This window comes from Nothoprocta perdicaria, unplaced genomic scaffold, assembly GCF_003342845.1.
Source record: "Nothoprocta perdicaria isolate Ctin4 unplaced genomic scaffold, notPer1 scaffold_36, whole genome shotgun sequence".
Classification (NCBI taxonomy): domain Eukaryota; kingdom Metazoa; phylum Chordata; class Aves; order Tinamiformes; family Tinamidae; genus Nothoprocta; species Nothoprocta perdicaria.
The window spans coordinates 2059727-2084486 of record NW_020455599.1 but is presented as its reverse complement, the minus strand read 5'-3'; the positions used below and the strand labels follow the sequence as shown (position 1 = coordinate 2084486).

General features: G+C 34.3%; 1 protein-coding gene across 1 annotated transcript in view; it reads right to left on the bottom strand.

The window, feature by feature from the left end:
- Nucleotides 1-24760, bottom strand: part of ESR1 (estrogen receptor 1) — a 111873-nt gene that overhangs the window by 55045 nt on the left and 32068 nt on the right. Inside the window, exon 3 of the mRNA XM_026044399.1 lies at nt 13656-13772. Coding sequence (XP_025900184.1) covers nt 13656-13772 — 117 coding nt within the window. The remainder of the gene's footprint in view (nt 1-13655; nt 13773-24760) is intronic.

Below are 24760 nucleotides of genomic sequence, written 5' to 3'. Positions count from 1 at the left end.
GTGTGGTCTCACAAACGAACTCTCCTGGGTACATGATGTTTCTCTCAGAAGAAGTGAGAAGCTAAGCACAGAATTCCAGGTGGACCAAGAAAGATTAGCTACAAAGAGAGACTCAGAACCAGTGCTTTAGAGAAGCAGACTAAATTTAGGCTGGAATGTGGCTGTCAGCAGACCTGCTCTCACAAAAGCAAGGCCATGAACTTGCAGAGTACTGAAGTCCCTCTGACTACAGCACCTGTCCCACTCCAGCACAGCAATACCTATTTAGGAGTCCAAGGAATTTTAAACCACTGAGAAGGGAAAGCTACCTTACAAGTAGGAGGGGATGTGAGAGGATAACGAAACAATCTACATGCTCTTACATTGGCAAAGTTTATAACCCTACTCTGTGCTAATTTGCTTTTGCGTGCACCACCTATAAAATTTTGCTCACTCTTTACACTTCCATGTTCAGTTCACAAAAACTTTGAAAAGCAGTTGTTACCATCATGATATATATTTAACAGCAGGAACAGAAAGAGAGCTTTGCAACTCTCATGAGCACAGAGGATACTGATAAAACCATGCCTTAAAGTGGTGCAATACACTGCAACTCCCTGTATTTTCTGACATTTGAGTAACTGACTTTGTGATCTTTGTCAGCTATTAATATCTTAACTCTTAATCAACTATTAATATACTTCACTAACTACTTGACGATTGTATATATCATATGCCAATGTATATATCATACATTGCTTTTGCAGGAACTGAAGTGTAGTTGTTATTGTAAGACACACAAGTCATCTAAAAACATAATGTGCTAGTTTGGGACAGGACATAACTATTGCATTTTATAGAATAATTTAAGTAGGCAGAATGTAATTGCAGAAATTGGGATCAATATCTCTTACCTGTGATAAATGATAAGGATATTGCAGCTGCAGTATTTTTCTTAGAATATTCCATTCAGCAAAACGGGGTTAACCCAACTCTGTTTGGCTTAGAGGAACTCACAGTGTGGAACTTAGAGAGTTTAAAGCCATCACCTTTTTTCAAGAAATCTAAAAGTTCACAAAGATACATTCACTTTTGCAGTGATTTGTTTGCTTAACCTCACAGGTTTTGTTAAATAAGAAACAACAGTAGATTTGACTTGAGAATTCCAGGTCTGTGCAATGGAATGATATAAAATGCCAGATAGAGTTTACTGGAAGTAGAAGCTTTTATTTCATCTTTTGTAAACAAAGAATTTTACCGTTTGTTGCATATGCTTTATATATATACATTCACAATTAAGTAAGAATTTGTTTTGTTGTTTTGCCTTCGGGGAAGTATTTTGTGGGAAATAAATAAATAAATAAAGGTGACTAGGGAGATCTCTCATCCGACCTTGAGAGCTGATTCCAGCAGCAGAATGAGAGAAGGAAAACAAACAAACAAAGAGAATTCCTCCTCTGCCTCCTTGTAACACTCAGCTTTCAAGGGACTGCTCTGCAGCTACTCCTTCCGGCCTTGGAAGAGAAGGTTGTAGAAACGAGGAATCCACACCAAAGGCAGAATGGGGAGAGAGGAAAATGAAAAATTCAAAACCACAGAATTGATGTAGACTTGAAGGGGGAATATAACAGAACTAACCTCGGAAACGGGAGGACAAGGATTAATTGTTGTTTCTGGGACATAACTATTTGGAAATAGCTGTAGTGAGAAGTAATTTTTTGGGGGGGATATGATTTCTGTTTCAGAAGGAATATATGATGGTAGCCTATTCTGTTCTTTTTTTGTGAGTACTGAAACAAACAAGTCAATTTTTATAAAATATTTCTTTTATAATATAGCAATCAACATATCCCCAACTTTTATAAGAATCTACTTTTAGTAATTTCTATTGATGATAATACATATCATCAGACAAATCATATGAGTATAAAAATATATAACTAGTCACAGATTCTAGCTGTACTAAAGCTGGAAAGCTGAAAAAGCTAATGTACTCTAATGTTATAAGAATATTTTTTAATATTTTCATCTGAAAATCTTAGAGTTTTTTTAGTTCTAATAATTTTAACCTCCCAAAGAACAGTAAATAAATAAATAAATAAATAAATAAATAAATAAAAACAATCTTGTGTCTTAATTGACACCCATTGTAATTTAAAGCATTAAGCATATGAAAAATTTCCATTTCTAATATGTACTAGCCCGGATGCAAACAAGTTGGATATCTGCAAATACAACTTTAACCTACACTCTCTTTCTGTGACAACAGAAAGACTTTTAACATAGTAACAAAAGATCATTTTAAAACTCTGTACAGTCTCAATTGTGACCAGTAAAGTAGTTTTCTACTGGTACCAGAGAAAGTCAGATTCATTCCAATTGCATTTCAGGTTCCTTACTCCTTTACTGGAAGTAATCAGATTAAGAGGGGAAATCCAGAAAAACAGCAAGTCAATGAAACATTACTGTCTATCGTCTACTTTGGTGGTAGGACATGTAGGTAGGACATGTCACGCTATGTGTGCAGCAGTCATTGCTGTTGTTAATACTCAGCAAATAACCTCCGCTTCATACTTGACAGACATAACACAGCAGATCTGGAAACTTGACAACAGCCAAAGTATAAAGGCTGGGGAACTGGAGGTCTGTTTCTAGGCAACAGGCACATAAGCAATAGTTTCACATTTATATCCGCATTGTTTCAAATCTTATTGGAGCTAACTTGCAAAATAAGTAACTTCTAAGCCAGGGAAAAAGTTTCTACTTAAAAACTGGCTGATCAAAAATGAGTTTTTTTGCTTTGAAGTTTTTCTCTCTCATTTTTGGTTTTCTGGTAATAAAGTCTTTTCCCCTCTAGGGTACTATGACCATTTCAACCATCCAGGTGCCATGGCTCCAAACAGAAGCAAATATGGACCGGGGCTAGCAGAATCATCATGGGAAAGGAGAGCCATGAAAAGACTAGAGTACCTATGCTGAATAGTATCACAACATTAAGATGCTAGGGTACAGATTGGAGGAAAAAATATTCAGTGAGGATCCAGAGTGTGAGAGGCGAGTGGCAAGTGAGCAGTACCTCCTAAGGCATTGCTGCTGCTCATGGGGACCCATGGAAAGCGCTATGCTTTGCCAGTGCTGCCCACTCCAACATGTTACTACCAGCACGTGACCCATCCCACTGCACTGGATTCCCAGTCTAGTTTGTAGCTACCTTTGAAAGAGAAAAATACATGATAAGAAGGAAAATGAGGGTTTTTTTTTTTTTCTGTTTGTTTGGTTTTTTAAGAAGGTATATAATAAAGTAAAATTAAAAGGTAGATATATTATTGTTTGTACAAACACTGATCAGTAAACAGCCCTGTCTGAAGTAACTCTTGAATCTGAGGCTCTATCTTCTCAGTTCTACTAATGCCAACAAATTCCACATGATAAGCTTTTTACACTTCTCTATACACACACAGCCTGCAACATTACTAGCCTGTAGCTTTGACCTTACAGTGTGTCAAAGGAGTATTTCAAAGGTGCTTGGAAACACTTTCTCTTTTATACAATTTGTAACTCTTTTAAATTACTTTACTGCATCTTAATGATGTTGAAAACTATCAAAGAGAAGGAATGTTCAGTGTTCAGCAAATGAAACTCTGCTTTACTACCAGGTGATATTTGAGAATAAAAGGCAAATGAATGTAGCAAGGTTAAAGAGGTTATAAATACGATGACCTTGAGAAAAAGCAGAGCCCAACTGATGATCAAAGTATTAAAAGAGAAAATGGAGAGAAAAAAAAGGCCATGGCAGAGAACCCATATGGCTCCTTTACATCAATGTTCACAACAAAAGAAACCTTGGCAGTTTCTGTGCCAGGAATAATCCTTTGTTTGGGGAGCTGCAAAGGAACTTTCTGAAACTGAAGTGATGGCTGAGGTGGATAGAAATCAATAAGACAAATGAACTCTAAGAATTCTAAGGGAACGAAACATAGATGAAATCTAAGTTAATAAAAGTAAGATGTGATCTCTTGCTTAAAACTACCTTTAAACCTGAAGACTAGAGGGTCACAAATGTGACATCAAATTCCCCACATCATTCTGAGAAGATAAGAGATCTATGTGCCCATAGTTTGTATTGAGCAAACCAGTAGGGATTATAATAAAGAATAGACAGCTGCTAATGTATGGTCTTGTGATGCACTAGCATGGCTTTTGTGAAGGGAATTCTTGCCTTATAAATCTCTTAGAGTTCTCTGAAGGAGTCAACAAATGTGCACATATGAAAAAAGGCGATCAATTAGATTGATCCATCAGATGTTTATCTGATATTTAAAAGCCTTTTCCAAAATGTCATTTATCAAACACTTTAAAGTAAAAGTAACAATGGCATAAGAGAAAAGATTCACATATACATAAATTGACTAAAATGTAGAAAAATCTTAGGCATAAATGGTTAACTTTCCCAACAAAAGGAATCTTGCAGTCCCCTGCAATGTTATGCAGAGATCTCTATGCCATTTAACATAGTCAGAAATGACTGAAAAACAATAATTTAAAAAGTGCTGAAGAAGGAAAGTGACAACATTGGTTTTTAAGACAGATATCTGCTCAGAAAGGATGACAGACTATGAAGACCTGCTGATGAACCTTAAAAATTGAATGGCTAAACCATAAAATAAACCATAAAATTTAATGCAAATTAATATACATTGACATGTACGAGTAAAATTAATCTTGGCTTGATAATTTCTGAACTGGTTCTGTTGACTTCTTACCACTTAGGAGTGAAATCTTGTGAGGCCTTATTGGAAACACAAAGTAGCACAATGCTTGCCAGTGATCACAAAAGCAAAGCAAATGTTAGGACTTATAAAGAGACAGAGAACATAACAGAAGATGCCTTTATGCTGTTTTATGAATACCTGGTTCACCTACACCTTTAATGTTGCATCCAATTCTTGTCTTATTTCAGAAAGAATGTAGTAGAGCTGAAAAATATAGCACAAGGATGATCAAAGCTACCAATAATGTGTAGACATCATCACAACACTTGAAATACACTAGGACTGCACAGGCCAGAAAAGTCACAATGGCAGAGATCTACAAAATTATGAGTAGCACAGAGAGGATAATTATAATGTATTATAATATCCATGTACATTATACATGATCTCCCTCTCCTTACTCTTTTTAGGCTCCTACTTGTACATACTGTTGGAGACAGCATAGTAGGCTAAGCAGGCCCTTGAAACAGTATAGACATCCTTAAGGTAATGTTCTTAAGGTAATTACTAAAACACAAACTTTTGCAGATAAAATGCATATACAGGAACTTTTGAAATTAGCTATATATCATCCCCATGCTGCCTCTTATAACCATTTCTGCTGTTCCTGCTCATTAAACATGATTGCCCTCTCCCAATATCAGAGAGAAAAAGACACTTCCTACTACTTCTTCACACAGCTGGAACTTCTAAAGTCATCTTCACTTTCCCCCACAGCAGTCTGAGCCAGTTTGCCATGAGGGACCACGGAGACATTAGGTTTTCTTCCTCTCTCACTTCTTGGTCTTGGTCTTCCTAAACAAACTTCTACTGTGTTGCATCATGCACACATTCCTACTGGCATCTCCAATTACATCTTCCTCTGAAGAGAAGGTAGTAAACTTTTCATGAATTAAAAGCTTTTGAGACAAAAAACATGAGAAATTTTACCAATGATGGTGAATCTGGGAATACAGAAATTCATTGAACAGATAGTTCACTGTTAGAAACTGGATGATTTACCATTCCTCCCTGCAAACAGTGTTAAGATTTTTTCTGAGGACCCTGTCTCATCTTGAAAGTAGAGAATTAGACTTAACCACCTAAAATTTCTCCGTCTCATCCCTTCTGTAATATTCCACTAAAAAAATATTCTTCCAATGCCAGCCCTCTTAACAACTAGGTTTCATAATATTTATTTTTGTGTTCTAAATACAAAACACATTTAAAAAACCCAAACTTTTTACCAGTCCCTGTAAAGCATCTCCCAATACTCAATTATCAAATGTGTTATTAAAAATATTACAACTTGATGAAGAAAGTATTTTACAAGTAAAAAGAGTTTCAGATGCTTTTGGAGGCTTTTGCTTATTGCTGTATATATAGAAGTTTTTTACAGAGGGTAAAAGCCACGCAGTTATAAATCTGTACTGTTAAGATGACTGATATTTGAAGATTCAACAAATGAATCTGATGTTTTAAAGACATCTAACAAAGTTAATGCAAGAAACTATTAAAAGAATTTATGTGAAGCAGTAAGAAATATTGAATATCAAATCAGGCAAATATCAGGTGGAATTGGAAAAAAAGTAGTATCGTTCAAATTCAGTTTGAATTTTTAAATAATTTTTTAAATAATTACTTATATTATTTGAAACAAAAATACATTTTTTAACTCCAGGAAACTGTGATTGAATATTCATATTTTCAATATTTGACCAACAAAAATATTTGTTTCTTAAAAAAATTAAGTCTACATGTCTTTTTAGCCTTTCTTTTTTCACCTTCAGCAGAGAGAAAAGCTCCCTGTAAGGAGGCAAAGAAAGTTTACTGGGAAAAGGAAAAATGATGTTTCTCACGTATTATTTTTTCAATTGACAGTATCATTTTAAGTGAGGCTAAATAGATCATATTCTTGTTACATAATCCATCACATAACATATGTAATTCAAAAGCTGCCAACTACCAGTACATTTTCTCTCAATCAAAATAATGAACAACACTGGTACAATAAGAGACAAAATAAATTATAAATTTATCTTCGTTCCTCTCAAACCTAACTGACTAAATGTATAACTATTAGAAGAAAACTACTGTTTGTTCACCATCCCATATACAGCTTTCTACTGCCTTTGTCTCATATACATGCACTAACTAAATGCAGGTTATTTATTTTCCTGTAAACTCCTTTTCTGTTTCATTGCAAATCTGCAGTGAAATTCAGGATAGCCATATTCATAGTAAAATATTAGATCCTGATTTTCTTTGACATTTGGATCACATCTTCTTTCTAATAAGTTTTTAAGACAGTTTCCAAAGGAAATCATGCCCTCAACTCCTATTTGTTGAGAAATATTTCCTCTTTAAATCTTGATAAAGATTTCATTTTTGTTTGCCCTGTGACACTGCCAAACTATTTTGCAATAACTACAAAATTCAGGTAAATTTATCCATATGTCAGTGATTTTTTTTTTCTCAGAAGAACGGATTACTATACAAAATTTTCCATTCAAAATAGACCATGTTTAAAGTGGAAGAAATGTTTGATCTTCATTCAGCAAAAGGTTTTCATGTTTTTTTTTCTCCACTCTGATGATTTGCATAAATTTCCTGAAAAGATGTCAAAACTGAAAGAGTTATTGTAAGAATATGCACATTTTTATTACACTACCACTATACCTTAATTATCTTTATATTGCTCCTGGCATACAGTCTTTTTTTTTTCTCTCTCTCTCTCTCTCTCTCTCTTCCTCGCTTTCTCCTCACTGCATCCTATTTTCTCTCTTTTTCTTGTATTCTATCCTGTTTTGGCTCTGAGTCCTCCTTGTCTGCTTAGTGGAATTCAAGCTTTAACCTTGTCAGAAAGGTTTTTGCACAATAAGACAACACAGTTCTAAATTGTAAAAATAAAAAAGTTATATGCTTTCTCCCAAACTTCTCTTAATTAGATAATTAGATATTTCTAAAAATACATCTTTTCTCTTTTAATTTATTTTACATCTACTACCTAGAAATTTATTGGTGTTATATCCTTCAAACTTTTCTTCAAATTGTTGCAGAAGCAATAAATCTGATGCACATTTAGACCTTACTATCACCTTTCAGTTGAGTGGATTTATTTTCCATAGTCAAGAGAATACTTGGATTTAAGTTCAAGGAGAAAGCGAATTCCTCAATTAGCACTAAAGATATTGTGGACAATTTTGTTTACACTAAATTCAGCAGGTAAATTCTTCTGGTTAGAAATTATAATGAAATAAAGGGTGGTCAAACTATAGCTTCAAGTCCTCCAGAAGGAAAAATATTGTTGTACTAACGTTTCTGGATTTAAAGTACCTAACCATGTAGAACAACTAATTCTGAATTAAAATATACATAAGAAAGTCAATGATGTATAGGATACTTCATTTGCATGGCCTATAAAACCAAATTTCTTATCACAGGATGGCTATTTCCCCAGTTTTAGACAGATCAGAGAGACCTAGGAAGGAGTCAAGTCATCTCTTTAGGCAATGAAGGGCAATGTGTTAAAGCCTACGTACTATAATAGTTCTACACACATGTGATGTATATACATAACACAAAACTATTAGAATTTTGAAATATTTCCAATACCAGTTTAGTTTCCACCCCTGTGTCACCCAATCCTGCCATGCTGCTTCTGCCTTAGAGTTTTGCAGCTCAGGCAGACTGTGAGAAAATTTTAAGAGCTGTATTTTAGGAACCTCAGAATTGCATAAATTAGATAAATTAACCTGAGCATCAAAGCTAGATGACTTTGCTAGAGTCAAGCTAGAAATGCCTAAGCAAGTGAAGAATACAATGCTCAAAAACTCCAGGCATATCTAAAGCTCAGGAGGGAGAAGATGCTACCTATTTTGAAACAGCATAGGTTAACTCAAAATGAGTAAGTCCATAGGGATGGACTTTTATAAGCACAGGGAGATGGAGCTGTTGACACTACAAGGATCCTAAGCTTCATTTAAAAGTTATCAACAATTCAAACATTGCTGTGTCTATTACCAAGTAATATCACAACTAAAATTAAATTCCTGATTAGGAATTTTTAAAGCATGTAAATAAACAAATAAGTAAATTTTAATGAGTATAGAGATGTACTTAGCTGGTACAATATCGAACAAATGTTCAAGAGTAAACCTTTATGCAGTAACCCTTTATTAAAAAACAAACAAACTTACAAAACTACTATGATGTAGAAGTAAACGTAAGACAGGTTGTCCACTGATCTCAAAAACACTCTCTCTTTATTTTGGGGCAGAGGTGTGGAGGATTATATTTCAAGACAATTCAGTGATAGCTGGTATTTGTAGAAAAGGGAAAAAAATCATCAAAATTTAAATTCCATGTTCTTTTCAAAGAGGTTTTTCTAAATTGACACATCTTTGCTTCAATGCTATTCTAGTACATGCTTTCAGCCCATCAATTAGAGCTTTAAAATGTACATTTCCTCATATGTGTATCAGATCCTGCCTACGCAGCTATTTGCCTGTGTACAGAACAGTAAGTCTAATAAATACCTTAGAGGCTCTCCTCGGACACACCAAAATAGTTTTACATTTTAAAGCCATTTTCATTCATTCTCTAATTTCTATTTTTAATAAAACATTTCATTAAAAGATAATAGCATGAAAAATGAGAAAGTCTGGAGCCCTTCCAGTTCTTGCATCAGACATAGATTTACCTCTGCTTCTGAGAATGATTTTAATAATCCTCTAGCCATTTTTATTTGATAATTTAGCATTAGAAAACACAGCATTCAGCAAGGAAGCACTGCTGTATCCATTTAAAGACAAAAACCAGAAAAGACCACTCCTGACTGGTAAATTGGCAAAATTTACCAAGTGTTTTTTCTTTTCCCTGTAAAAATTTCTCTTACTTGGAAATATTGTCACACTGAAGAAGACAGAATTCCCCTGTGGCTGCAGATGGGCAGCCAGTTCAACAATATCTAAGAGAAAATCTAAAAAAAGGAATGGCTTTTACTCCATTCTCTTAATGAATGTTTGCACAGGCACCTGGCATTTGGTTATAGCGCGTGGTTACAGCAAACAGCAACTTTCACTCCTCTCTGCTCTACTGCAGGAATATATGAAGAGTCCACAGGGACTTCTTTGACGGTAGCATTGGAGGATTTGGGCATCAAATATGCAGTAATTTCACCATCAAGAGAAATGGCACTACTCACTCTGAATCGTCTACCTACATCAGGAAATTTCAGACTATTCAGTGAAATACTCCTGATCACATATGCGATCACCATCCTGAAGTGGAATATGAGCATTCAAATTCTTGAACACTGATATGACTTTCATATGACTTGAGGTTTGGAGCCTCTCAGAATCTGACAGTTGACAGAATTATGTAGATTTCAGGGAACCAAAAAAAGATTACCAGGCAAATAACTATGAGGTTTTTCCTTTCATTAAGGATCTAGCACTTAATGTTACTCAGAATTTTTGCCATAGCTACTGATGTAGCTTCCACAATGCTGCTCCGCTCATGACACTTTATGTTAACTTTGCTTTGTTACACATAATTGGAGAGGAAGAACGCAGCATGCTAATAAATAGAAAACTATATCAATTCATCGTATTATTGAAATATTCAAGTAATAATAAATACAAGATGCTTTGGATTTCTGAGAATGGAGGTCCTTTGAAGCCAAGTCAATAATAAATAATTAAAACAAGGAAATTTAAAGAAATTAAAACCAAAATCTATATTGGAACAGAGATCACCTGGACCATACACATTGTTGAAGCTTCAGGATTGTAATTGCTGTAAAACTCCATTTGGACTCTGAGAAAGTCATGTAGGATCCAACATGGTGTAAAATAGTAAGTTAGAATATTCTCCTCTAAACAAAAACAGAAACAATCTTCAACAAGATATCAGTGGATAAATAAAAAAAAAAAAAGGGGGGCTTTCTTCTTTGCTATTCCACCAAACACATGCTGCACATGCACATGAGGCACAAGGAACATATTCTTTATGATTAGTTTATATGCACACACACAAACGTAGGGGTGCCCAAACTAAGTAACCAATTGCATAATATTTTAAAGCATCTGGATTTATTCAGAAAGAGTGAAGCATCTGGACAAAATATGCCAGCTATAAATTCTGCCTCAGATGTTGACTAAATCAGCAGAGCTTTCTGGTTGTCCAATACTCTCTAAAAACAACATAAGAGGAAAACACTTGAAAACAGAAGAAAATAATTCTTTTCAGAAGATCAAATCAAAGCTGGATTAAAAAAAATAAAAAAGGATAAAATTTCCACAGACTCAAAAATAGAATCTCTCAGGAGAAACCACTTGAAGCCTACAACTTTTCTGAGTGAGCCTCCAAAACTTTTTTCAATTGTGTCTGCACTATTAAAAATTACATGTATGTCCTTTTATATTGTCTTCAGTTAATTGACTCACTACGAGAAAAATCTCAGACACTATAACTTAAAAATTATGTCAAAATAAGCTGGAACAATTAACATTTTATCTGTCTATCCTTCCTAAACTGAACAATTAATATCAGCTAGTGCTTAAAAGTTATATGATACATACAGAAGTCACAATTTACCACTTTTGACAACTTATATAGCAAAGTTCAGCTAATTCATTTTATTCATTCAAAGTACATTTGAGGATAGGTGTAGAGAAAAGAAACATTGCAGAATTATTCAACTATTTCTAAAAGCCATATCATCATAAGCAAATAAATTTTAGATAGATAGGAATGAGATAAAAGACAGGTGAATTTTTTTTCCAAATATATGAATGAATTAAATCATTTAATTAACAGATTTTTTTTTTGTATCAACAAAATGAGATTATTTCCAGAAAACTACAGAAGAATATGGATCTTCCAGTTAATCACAAGAATCTCTATTCTTCAAAAGTATTGAAATATTATAAGAGATCTAACTATTACAGCAGAAAAACTTAAGAGATCTTCTAAGTGAAAACCAAAACAAATAAAAACATTTGAAAGTGCCATCCCAGATTACATAAAAAGAATGTTCACTTAACCTTTATCTTCAGACCAGAGAAATGTGACAATTAGCAAATTCTTACTGAAGAAAAGGATTTCTGTCTCCCAAGCTACTTGGATTGGGAACTAGTCCACGAGAACCTTGAATTCTTGAACATCTTAAATTACTTTCCATTGCTCTAACACTTTATCTGCAAGCATGCCAGATTTACAACCTGCAACTAAGGGATGTCAAAACACTCTTCCCAGACTTTGTAAAATGAAGTGTTATCTATGAAACAGTGATGTTCTTTACTGCATTGTTACTGGTCCTATAAGAGCAGGAAAGATTTATGCATACACTTTTGCTGTATGTACCTTGTCATATTAGGTAAAAAACACCACATTCAATATTTTTTAATTGCTTTTTGTTGCACAGACTAGTGTGGCTCACTGCATGAAATATAAATTTCAGAACCTGCATGCCAATGACAAAAACAAGTACAATCCATATCATAGAGAACACTTACGAAAAACCTCTGAACCGATTTACTGGATCATTAATTAAATATACAAAGGTAAAAATATATATTGTAAGCTTTAGAACTAAAAGAGATTGTTCTTCTTGCATCCCAGAAATTAGTTTAACAATATTTCATCTCTTACCTCATCCTCAAGATAAAAAAAAATGGACATTTAATATGTAGAAATACCTGATTATTGACAGTGGTGCTTTCTCTTCATCTTTCCCCTCTGCCCCTCAGGATTCTCAAACTTGGCCTATTCTGTTGGCCCAGACTGGACTATAGTTGATCGGTTGTTGTGAGATGAATAAATATGACAAGACACTCTTTTCTCTTGCTCCAAAACAGATTTCTCATGGAGCAAGTAAGATGGAGTAAGATGTGCATGAGAAAGGGTGAACCAATCTGCAATTTAATGATTAGCTCCTTTCACACATAAAATTTTCCAATCCTTTCTATTTATTTTGAACACTTAACAATTTTGCTAGGATTTCCTACAGAGATAGGTTTAGATAAAGCTAGTGAATACTCTTCATTAATAAAACCAATCTGATATATTCATTCATCTACTACAAAGTTGTCCTCTGTTTTAGAGTGACTATTACTCACATAAAAATTTATGTTTTTCTTCCTAAATATTACTCAATTGTAAGGATGTGTTTTATTTAAAAGGATAAAAAGTAGCAAATTTCTGGATGCTTTTGATAATTATAAGGTACTGAAACATAGAGGAGAAAGACAATTATCATGATCAATCCCACACCATATTACAAAAGAACTCTTTCACCTTTGTAAATGGTATGCCATTGTCAGCACTGTCATTCAGGGATGATCCTTTGCTGACATCATTATCATATAGGTGTCTTCTAAGAGGCTGTTTGTACATTTACATTTACCTCAGTTTGTTTAAAATAAGAGTGAGGCTTTTAGCACTGCAGGAGGAAATTAACACACATATTTGTATGCACCTTTCGAATACAAGAATTAGCTCTCTGCTCCAGGACTCATAGAATGAATATTACATGTTTGCAGGTTTATATTAATGAATATAGACTATCAGCATTTTTCATACTAAACTGCAAAATGATACAAAATTTTGGGTTAAATTTCATTCAACACAATTGAGTCTACTAACTACAGTGGAGTTAAAAATGTATGTATATAATATTATCTGAAAAATCCTGCTTCCACAGACATGGTTCCTATTAATGTTGATGGAAATTTGGCCAAGTATATTATCATAGGATTTATAATGTTTCTTTATTTAATTGTTTTTTGATTTGACATAAGTCGACTCAATAAACCAAGTTCCTTCCTTCTTTAGGAATTATATCAGCCACGCAAAGAAGTTTTAAAAAACAGCAAGACAGACGCTAATGCTGAGGATTTGTTTTCATTGTTGTGTACATACCACCTTTCATCATTCCCACTTCATAGCATTTTCTTAGTCGGCAAGCCTGGCAACTCTTTCTTCTGTTTTTGTCAATGGTGCATTGGTTAGTAGCTGGACACATGTAGTCATTGTGCCCTGTAAAACCAGAGAAAGAGAAAAGTGAGGAAAAAAAGTAAGGACACAGCTATAAGCAATCTCCAATTATAGAATTTTCAAGACTGCCTAGAATGCTTAATCTTATCTCTCATCGAGTGTTAGGTACAGCACAGTACAGCACTTCATCTCAGGGAGAAGGTAGGGTTACAATCACAATTTTTCATGAAAGTATTGAAATAGATAATGAAACTAACATCTATTTACAATACATTTATTCACATTTGCTTTAGAAGTGCTATTAAAAACAAAATATCTCTATAGAATAATTAAAATATTTATAAATAAAAGCTAAGCTATCAAAAAAGAGAATAGATGAATATGAACAAATAACTTGAATTCCTTTTGCTCAGCTTAACAAGTACAATGCCACCTGATCCATATGCTTCTTTTGATGTTTAACAGACAGACTGACCAAAATGAATAGAGTACTATAGAATGAAAAAGGTCTACATTAGAGTGTTTTAAAATATCCACCACATTTCGAGGCAGTGAAAAAAAAAAAAAAAACTTTTGTGGAAACTTTTTTTTCTCATTACAGATTGTTAAAATTACTGTGTGGGGCAGTCACAGGCTGACATTACCATCTTTTACTGCAGAACTGCTCTCCCTCTTTGGTTGCCCTACATCTCTGCATCCCAATTCTTGCTACAAACATGGTCAGCATACTGTCATTTTTTACTCCAGCAGACCTCTATTTTAATCTCCTCTTAAAAATCAAATGGGTTCTTCAGTCTCCTTTAAAATTACTTTCCAGCCATAGATGAAGCTCAGCAAGGATGAAAACTACTATCCCAAATAATCATACTGGTTCCCTGTATTCATCTAAACACAACTAAGGTACAGCACATAACGAAACAATTTTACTGCAGAACTGTTTGTTCTTTCTTTCAGGTCAAGGGATCAGCTTGAGGTAGAGTAGGGTAGAGGTTTGACAAAAGGTCTTGGTCTCATCAAATCATCTATCCTTGACTACAAATTAGAAAATAGAGTAAAAATGACTATCAGATTACACCAGGAACATCTGCTCTCTAATGCTACAGAACTGGGATCCAATCAAAATAAGCAGCCAAACTGTAAACTTGTTAATACAGTGACAGCAGACTACACACTGGCTCAAATATACAGAGTTATTATTTGTTATCCCTGCTTAGTAGAATGGTATATGGCTGGAAAAATCTGAATCCACAGGATTTGCTCCAGGACTGAGGTAAGAAGATAGAACAGAAAAGCTACTTCAATCTCAGCATGAAAGACCATTTTAATTTTCAGTTCCTCTGGTATGACACAGACTATTCTATATCTGATTCAAAACATTTCACATGTAAGAAAAAGAAATCAAGTCAGAAAGAAAACCGTCTCAACCATATAAAGATGCTATATCTACATGAAAAAAGTAACGTGAAAAAGTAAAAGCCAAAAGTTTGTTGCAATTTCCTTCAGTTGTCAGTGTTTTTTTCTAAGTCAAGCTGAAATAGGCTCAAGAAAGGATTGCAAATTTTGATTATACTTTTTAAAAACAAAGTAAAACCTTGACTCAAAAATTAAGGTAGCTGATCTTCATCCAAGGGAAATTAAAAGGTAAATATATAAAGGGAAAATGTGCAGTCCCTGAATTCAGCAAGTTCTTTGTAGCAACCTAACACTCTGTAGGACAAGCAGCCCATTAGGTTTAACACTGTGACAGTGGGCACAAAAAGTTTCCCATGTAAGGAACAGGCTTGATACCTGCATTGCCATGAACTACAAAGAATGAGATTAGGGAGGCTGTTGCAGGGGCCTGAAGCGAGCTTTTTCACGGTATTTTGCTCACTCTACTGAAAGATACAGCAAAGTTTAGTTTTAACATCACTTTCCAGAATAGAGTAAAAGATATAGCCCCTTTCTCAAAGCAGTAATTTTAGATGCAGAACTCTGAGAGATAGTGATCGATGTAGAAGGGGGAGAGGTTAAGGAAGCACATGTCAACAAGAAGATAATGGCTGAAATCAAAACGCTTTTGACCTCACTCTAAACCCACTCATCATAATCAGAGCTGTTTCTTATTGTGCACACAGCCTGACTTTCTATTGTTGCCATGAGTCATATGGCTAGTGTCTATGCTCACAGACTCATACAGCTGTCGGCATGAGGGCTCTCATGATACTTGTCATGTATGCAAGAGCAGAGCACGCTTCGGGCGGAGTGGGAGTATCATTTACCTTTGAGGATTTCAGTCAGCAAAACACTTCATATTTCATTTCATTTAAGCTTTACTACATCCAACAGAACATTTAAGCATCTATGTACTTCTGAGGAGTACACCCAGCATGGTGTATATGTTTAAATTTAAGGACATGTTTGAGTGTTTTGCTGAATTGCAACTTTGAAGATCTGAATTCATTTTGTCTTTGATCATCATGGGTGTAAATTTTAAGGTATTAACAATATTAAGAGTAATTAGCATAACAACACATAGATATGTTCTTTCTTAAATGCAAAGAGAACAGTTTTGTTATACTCAAGCTACCATGAGAATTATCCTGAGAGAGCAACTCATGTAAGGGGTGGAGGGGGAAAAATGAACTAAAGAAACCCGCTTGTCAGCATTGACAACAAATGGCTTAAAAATGCACAAAAACTTTTAATTCTACAAGGTCAATAAAGGAGCACTTTTACTCAGACAAATTTTGCATGACACCTAACCTGATGTGATTGAATCAGCTCATCATGTATTTTAATTGTAACCAGTGATAATTATCGCTCTAATTATAGGCATTCTGCATTTAATTATGTATTTATTTCAATCTTCACATCACAGAAATTCCTGAACTACTTTTTACCTATCTCATGCAGACCATAAGCCATTATCTCGAAGCACTAGGACATTCTATCAAATTATGAAGAAAGTGAAATCAGTAGAATTTCATATTTCATACCTGGGTGAAAGGAAGGCTGGAGAAGGGAGTTTATATGCACCTCAATGTTAAACCAAAGATATGAGAGTCATGGGCTATAGACTAAAGGCAAAAACCTTAGAAAAAAATACCCTTAAAATGTAAGAAAAAATGTGTCTGGACAATAGTATTGTTACATATGCTAATTCAATATGAACAAATACTGACTGTAAATTAAAAGTTATACCAATTTAAGTTAAACAGTCCTAGTAAAACTGCATATTGATTTTAAAATCCAACTGTTTTCTAACAGGTTTCACAAAAGAAGAGAAGGTCATGCCTAATTCCTTTATAATCACAGACACTCAAATTCACAGCTTAATTATCCTCAGACAAGGTCTTTGGATTTCAAACCTAAAGTCTCTTAGCAACTACTCAGCCCTGCTGAGAAGATGAATCCTTTTCTCTCCTAAAGTAGTAGGACATTGTTGTATGTGACAGTAAGGAAAAGGGCCCAGAAGATTACAAAATACATCTCCTTTGCATCCAGTGAACAAATCTTCCTTTTCTACTTATCTCTTAAAGAAAGGCCACAGACACATAAGGGAGTGAAAAATGAGAAAATATCAAAATCTATGTACTCTGTGATCTCTCATTCAGCTGTGTCACACAGCTCACACACTGTTTATGTTCTGGTGGAACTTATTGCCTTCGCATGTGTATAGCATTGTTCACATGAGCAATTAATTCAAACCAAATTATTATGATGCAGATGTTTCCTTTAACTTGTTCTAAGAAATTTCAAAAAATGGGAAAATTTTAAAAAAAAAGATAATTCTGCATGAGTATATTGAATTTCCTGCCTCTCAACAATTTAATAAGTCATAAGTCATACACTGACAGGGACGTTCAGAGTGACATAAAAAAGTAAAGTGTTACTTAACTTTAGCTTCATAATTATATAATTACAGAAGTGTATACATGTATACATGTAATTATATATAGTATAAATATGCATATACACACATATACATATAAAATACACATATACATATGTACACACATACACGTATAATTACATCTACTGCAGCAGCCCATATCAAAGTTTTCTTACTGGACCAAGTCTTAAAATCTGAAATGGTGTTTGAACTGTTATTCCAGGTCTAGAATAGCATGAGCAAATTCTACTTCTACCCCAACTCCAGTCACATCTTTTTAATTTCAGAAAAGATAATAAAACAGGAAATATATTTTTTTTTCTCAAGACAAAGACTTCAATCCAGATCTCAATCTCTGCAAAATCTGGCAAGGAGTACTACATCTACTTTCTGTTTCCCTATCTGATAAATCACAATTGTTTTAAACCATTGGCAAATGATAAAAACAACAGCTGTGTTAAAGGAAAAACTCCCACAATGTATTACTCAGGAGCATCTCAATCTGATCCCTCCAGAGACAAAAAGTATTTTCAGTAGAGAGTCAGAGGCAAGCCATGGCCATCTTATTCCTGCAGACTTTAAATGATATCTCTTGTATTTTTAGAATCTAAATTTATTTGAGATAAAATGGAAAAAGGATAAATTCTGTTATGGAAATATCTTTCAGCTAATAAAAAATAATTACAAGTTACACTTGTGCACATAAACTCCAATTAATTATGTGCAACAAGAAAATGAATACATTTCCTTTTCAATGTCACATATAACATCAGCCATTGGATACTAAATTGTGATGGTGTCTATTGAAAAACTTTGGCTAGTTTTAATTTATACTTAGTTAATTAAACGGTCTCAAAAATTGTGTAAAGATCACAAGGAGCTGAAAATATATTTATTCTCAGAGCACCTCTGTAAGAGAAAGTGTTGATATTTCCATTAAACAGATGGATGTCCAAGGGAAGGGCTTGTCATTGCACATGACAGAGTGCACAATGGTCATGGTGTTTCAAAGCACAGAGAGTTTTCAGCATGGGAGCTTGCAAAAGCAACCGTAGCACAGTCAATTCCTTGTTCAGTTAAAATATTATACTCATCTGTAACATTAGTACTTTGATAAATTCCCTTTTATGTTTATACAACAGTTTTTCATGCAAAATAAAAACTCATTACACCCTTCTTTCGTTTATTGATCTGTATCTTTGCCCACTGGCTTCCTCCCTTATACCATAAAAACACTCATATCCTGTAGTGTATTGATCCATTGACCAAATGTATCTTTGACCACATTTTAGACTGGGGAAGTAGCTGTGCTCTTTAGTACAAGAGAGGTATTGCTGTTTCAATAATTTGTGTTTAAATTAAAAGCATGCCTTTGAGAGAAATATATAAGCCTACTCAAAGAATTCAAACAATGAGTGATTTACCTGATCTGTTAATAAATTATTCCAGCAGATAAGGGCCACACTAGCTTCAGTGAGCTTATTTTACAGTAACCCTGAACTAGATATATCAAATTTGTTAATAATCCCCTTTTGAAACAAAATTATACTGAGGATCACTTCATATACTTACCACCTCAGTCATCTTACCAAGTTCTCTCTACTTTGATTTCCACTTCTCGGAAGTGACTACAAAGGACAGATTTAACCTGCTGAAAGTCCAAAAGCTCATGGGAGGGAAGCTTATGAAACTAATCTAAACTAAAAGATTCTAATTCTCCTACAATTAGCTCTTTCTTTTTCCTAGTCAATATTTTGAAAGGCTGGCAGGCATAGAACCAAGCTAGGAATGTGAGTTTTCAAATATATAATTTGTAATGTATATTTACTTCTCTCATATATATGTATAACTTTGCTGCTTTTGATGGCTTTCTTTAGGTCACTGTTAAGATCCTCAACACAATGACAATGGTATTTGTGACAATTCTATCCGTATTATTTAAACAGCTGCAATAATTTTTGTCCTATGGGTTAAAACAGACACATCAACATTTCACAAATACAGTCATTGTGATTCTTGATATTCATAAAGCACAGTCTTCTTCTGTGATGAGATTTTCAAGACAGCCTAAGGAAAGAAGTTCAGCCTGATGACCTGAACAGCCATTCTATTGCACTGCCAATTAATATTGCTGCTGTCATTGAACAAATATCATGGTAGGCAAGACAGGAGATGCCATATCTAGACGGTAGCTCACCAAGCCTTAGTACAGTACTGTCGCAAGGCTTCCCCTACAGTCATGACTTCTTCTCACCCTCCTCATCTTCACAATATTCTCTCTTTCTGCTAGAGAGAACAGAACTTGCCCAGTTTCTTTTTTTTTTTTTTTTTTATTCTTCCCAAAATCCTGACAGATACAGTAAGGCAAGTGGAGGCTTTTGTGGGGAAAGTCTGCATTTATTGGAATGGGCAATGTTTAGTGTCCTCTATTCTAAAGCAGCAGGAAGAAAGAAAAGTTAAAATGGGAAAAAAAAATCAACAAGGAGAAGGCTAGACAAGAGAAGATATTCCTGATTCAACTGTCAAATGCTTTGCAAGAGAGCACTAAAATAATCTCATTCATCCCTGAAAGTCTCCTAAAATCCTGTAGAGATTTTTGCAATTTTTTCCTTCTCTTCTCCACATTAAACTCACTCTTCCACCTACTATAAAATTAATTTTTTATAGCCCGAAGAAACCTTGAGCTAGTGTGTCTACCTATAAATATATATATATATTCACACACACAAGCTTATATATATATATACACATTATATATATATATATATATATATATATATATAAAAAGATCACTCTGATAGTGAGACAGAAATAAATCTGAAATAAATGGCAAGTCTTCTGGAATCTACAAGACAAGAATTCAAAATTACCTTGGCAAATAGATAGAAGACAATAGTAAGGACCTATGACTACATTAAAAAAGTAATAATCAGCTGCACAAAACAAGATGAGGAACAAGTTATTATTCTCTAGAAAAGTATGCTGAAGCTTATTTAGCATCACACACTGACGAGTGAGCAGATTCATGTTTTTCTTACAGTCTTACAGTGTGATGGAGATAGAGGAAGACCATCTGCTAGGCCTGTAAGGTAATACTATTGCTCTATTCAGCTATGGTAAAGCATCTTCATAGAAGTAATCTACTTCTTAAAAAAAAAAAAAAAAAAGAAAGAAAGAAAGAAAAAGAAAACAAAACAGGAAAACATCCAAAGTAGAGCAATTAGAAAATTAGAGTTGTGGAGAACATGCCTGGTGAAAAAAGACTGAAAAAAGTGAGTTACTCCAGGTTAGGTAAAAGGGACTGGAAACAGTTTGATAATAGTCTTTTGTGCAGATCAAAAGAGAACAATCTGTTTTCTGCAGCATGATAGGAAAATAAATCATGAGTTTAACCTACAGGAAGGAAGATTCAAAATTCCTATTACCTTTCCCAGGGTAATAAGGAGGGCCAAATACTGGAATAGACAACAGGTTTTTGCTAAGCTAAGCTAAGCTAAACAAAAATATGTAAAGAATCACATAGTAACAGCTGATCATATCATAGGACAAAGAGATGGACTAGGTCTCCAACACCACCCCAGCATAATGATTTACTCAGATCACAAGAAATAAGGAAGTACTTTAGATGCAAACATCTTATATTCATATGCTTGCCAAATGCAGCATTTAAAATTTGTTGGAAAAGTACCAAAGTTGATTGACAAGGGAAAGAAAAAAGTATTTGCATTTGGCAAGAATACCTAAGTGTCTGAAACAACATCACCAGTGATGAGAATGTTGATATTCAAAATGTACATTAAAAGGCAATGATCAGAGTATGTACTTAAGGACTTCTAGTGGAAAAAGAATACTTCAAATCATAAAGTAAAACATGTTTCAGAAGAATCTGGCTCATCACTGGCATTTGGAAATGTAAAAATAATGGCTAAAACTCTTCTTTCCAAAACATTTTCTACACTGCGGATTTCTAACAGTCACCAACTTCTGAAACTGGAACTGCGTTTTTCCATTCTGAGACTAGATACTGCTCTACAGTCCCCTGTTTCATTGTGATTATTTCTGCATGTCACACTTAGGCTCATGTTCTGCTGTTTTGTTTTTTCTGTTGACAGCTCATAGAATCAATGGATAAGCAGTCTTAATAGGGAGTTTCTGTTTCTCAGCTGCAGGATCCTGGGCAGCATTTGCAGCTGTTATCAAACAGATTACAAAAATACCATGAAAACAAAAGGCAGTAATGACGAGCTAATAGGAAGATCTCAGAAACCCCGCAAACTGACAAACATGCAATTACTATGTTATGGTCACCCATGCATACCCAATGGTAACCATGCTTTACCATCAAAAATCTCTCCAATTCAGAAGAAATTATGTGTGTGTACATATGTAGCACTCCTAATGTTAAGAAAAATCTCAACTACATGCTTTCAACAAAGTACAGTTCTATCACTCTGAAGCTAAACAACTGATAACACTCAAAGTCTACTGCCAAAACTCTTCCACTTGAAGTTCAGAAGGCATAACTGTTAAATACAATCCACTTTCTAGTCACACAACTAAAGTACTTCCCAGCTTTAAGATTTTCCACATTTTGAAGACCCCTTTTTGTGCAATTGAAGACATTTAATCATAGATGACAATCTATTCTTGCTTGTCTTGAATCGTCTTGCATCATCTTAGATTTGTATTTGTGAAATTTGTCATATTTCTGTGCAAGTCTAAAGCCATGAAAAAAGGCAGAGAGTGTGCATGAAAAAATCATAAGGATATATGAAGGAGGCAGAAAAATAGAATTGAAGATTTCTGGAATACTTTGACAGTTCTGATCAAGACACATTTCAATATTAGGAAATTTGCAGGATTGCAAATACATTTTTTGCAATTGCAGGATGCGAGTCATAGATGGTAAAAACAATTCCTTCCTGTCCCATACACTTTGATGGCTATCCAAACAACAGAAAAAATAGAAGGTGGAAAGTACGTGCAAGTTACAGGTGGTGTTTAATTAGTAAATAGCATTTGTGAGATTGATGTTGAAATGCTTCACATAATTCTGTTATTAAGAGGTTCATTAAGGATGCAGGGGATCAGAAAAGATGTAAAGATAAAGGAAGTGACTTGGAAGATATACACTGGAAGACTCAAGCATTTTACTTTAGTTATCATCATGATTTGATAATAACATATAATAACTTCCAATAGGAAATCCATAATAAATTAAGCATTCATTATATAAGCCAAAGTAATTCAAACTATAAAGATTTTTTTTAGCAGATGGGAGAACAAATCTCTAGAACAAACAATCATTGGAAGCATGCTCTTGAGCCCAGCTCAAGGCTGATGTCTTCTAAAAATTTACCTCCAGCAAGTTACTAGGCTCTTTATATGGATAACTTATAAAGTTTACACTAGGAGGAGGCAAGACTTAATACTCTAATGGCCCCTCTTGGTCTAAAAATACATAAATATTTTAATAGAGAAGTACAGTGTGCTGTGATGTGACTGCTTGTTATGCCTCTGCATTCAAGCCAGTTGACCAAGTACATTCCTGAAGGCTACATAGGCTGAGGGAGGAATAAAGCAACTTTATATCGCCAAGCAACACAGTGTTCTTTCTGTCATATGATTTTTCTCTTGTGAAACATTGTACATTAATATCAGTCTGCACATTGTTTTCTCAAAACAAAGTCACTATTGGAATATAAGCTAGCAAAAGGGACTGACATCTGCAAGTTTGTGAGGCATTTGTGATATTCACCAACCATCTGCTGTTTAAACAAAATTCAGTAATTGTACGTAGTTGACAGACAGTCACAAATTCTGTTAGATTCTTCTGTTTGACTGCAAAGACTTTAGAATCTGAAAGTCATGGAATATCTCCAGAACTGTTCCATCTCCTCTAAAGTAAAATAAAGCCATGCATCTCTGACAAGGTCTGATGCAGATGTTAGTTTTCACAAAATTTCAGTAGTTACTTATGCAAATAGGTAAATAAATGCTGTCACTAGAAGAACAGATGACATAGTGAGGAAAATAAATTACTCTATCAGGCTTGTTCATTGTTCAGATCTGTGTTCGCTCTTACCTATAGTCCTATTAAAAACTGCAGAGAATGATTTCACTGAAGTATGCTAATAACATTGCACTTCACTATAGCAATTCTGCTATAAAATCTCTGATTGAAATTATAAAGCAGACTAGGCATCTCTGCATCTGCATCCATATTGGGAAATACAGCACAGAAAAGCACAGATGTAGTGTGGTTATTTTGCATATAAAGTTTTATGCTATTAGCAGCAGCAATAAAAATCATTCTTTCATTGATGAAAGAATTTTGTATCACAATACAAGCATGTACTGTTTTCCTCAATACAGCTGAATCATATGATTACCAGGGAATTTTATCCATATTTTAGGATTGCATATCATAGGTGTGTTCCCTATACAACAATACTCACGCATTCTTCTACAAACACTTTTACACCTATAGCATCTAGAAATGGATAGTGTTAATTATAACCTCTTTCATATCATTATAATCTACAAGTTACATAGCATATTTTCTCATGTATGCTGATTCAAAAAATTGCCATCATTTTAGTAAATCGGGCATGAGTTGAAGGAAAACATGCAAGTGTGAAGGTAGATATTGCTTCCAATTCCAACAGGAAATTTAGATAATCCCTTAGCTTGTTAAGACTGGGCATTTATGATAAAATTCTTTTTCATAGCAGCTGTGATCAGCCAATAATTACAATTCTCTCATAAATGCTCATACTCTAATCATCTTCTTGATACAAGTGGAAGCCATTTCTTATGATAGATGTTATCCACAAAAGATGTGGATCAATCGCAGAAAGTTCAGAGGCATTCAACAAATGGGATCAGAAGTCTAGAAAGCATGTTCTACTGAAAGAAGAGGGTTTGTTTAGTCTAAAGAAGAGAAGACTGAGGAAAGATATGATAACAGTCTTCAACTATGTAAAAGGTTGTTTCAATATGCCTTCTTCATGCCTACAAGGAACAAGGCAAGAACAATGGGTTTAAATTACAGCAAACATGAGCTAAATTAAAGATTAAGAAAAGCATTTTAAGGAACACTGAAATCTTAAGCCTTTCATTTTTAAAGCTCCACATTTAAAAAAAATATATTAGG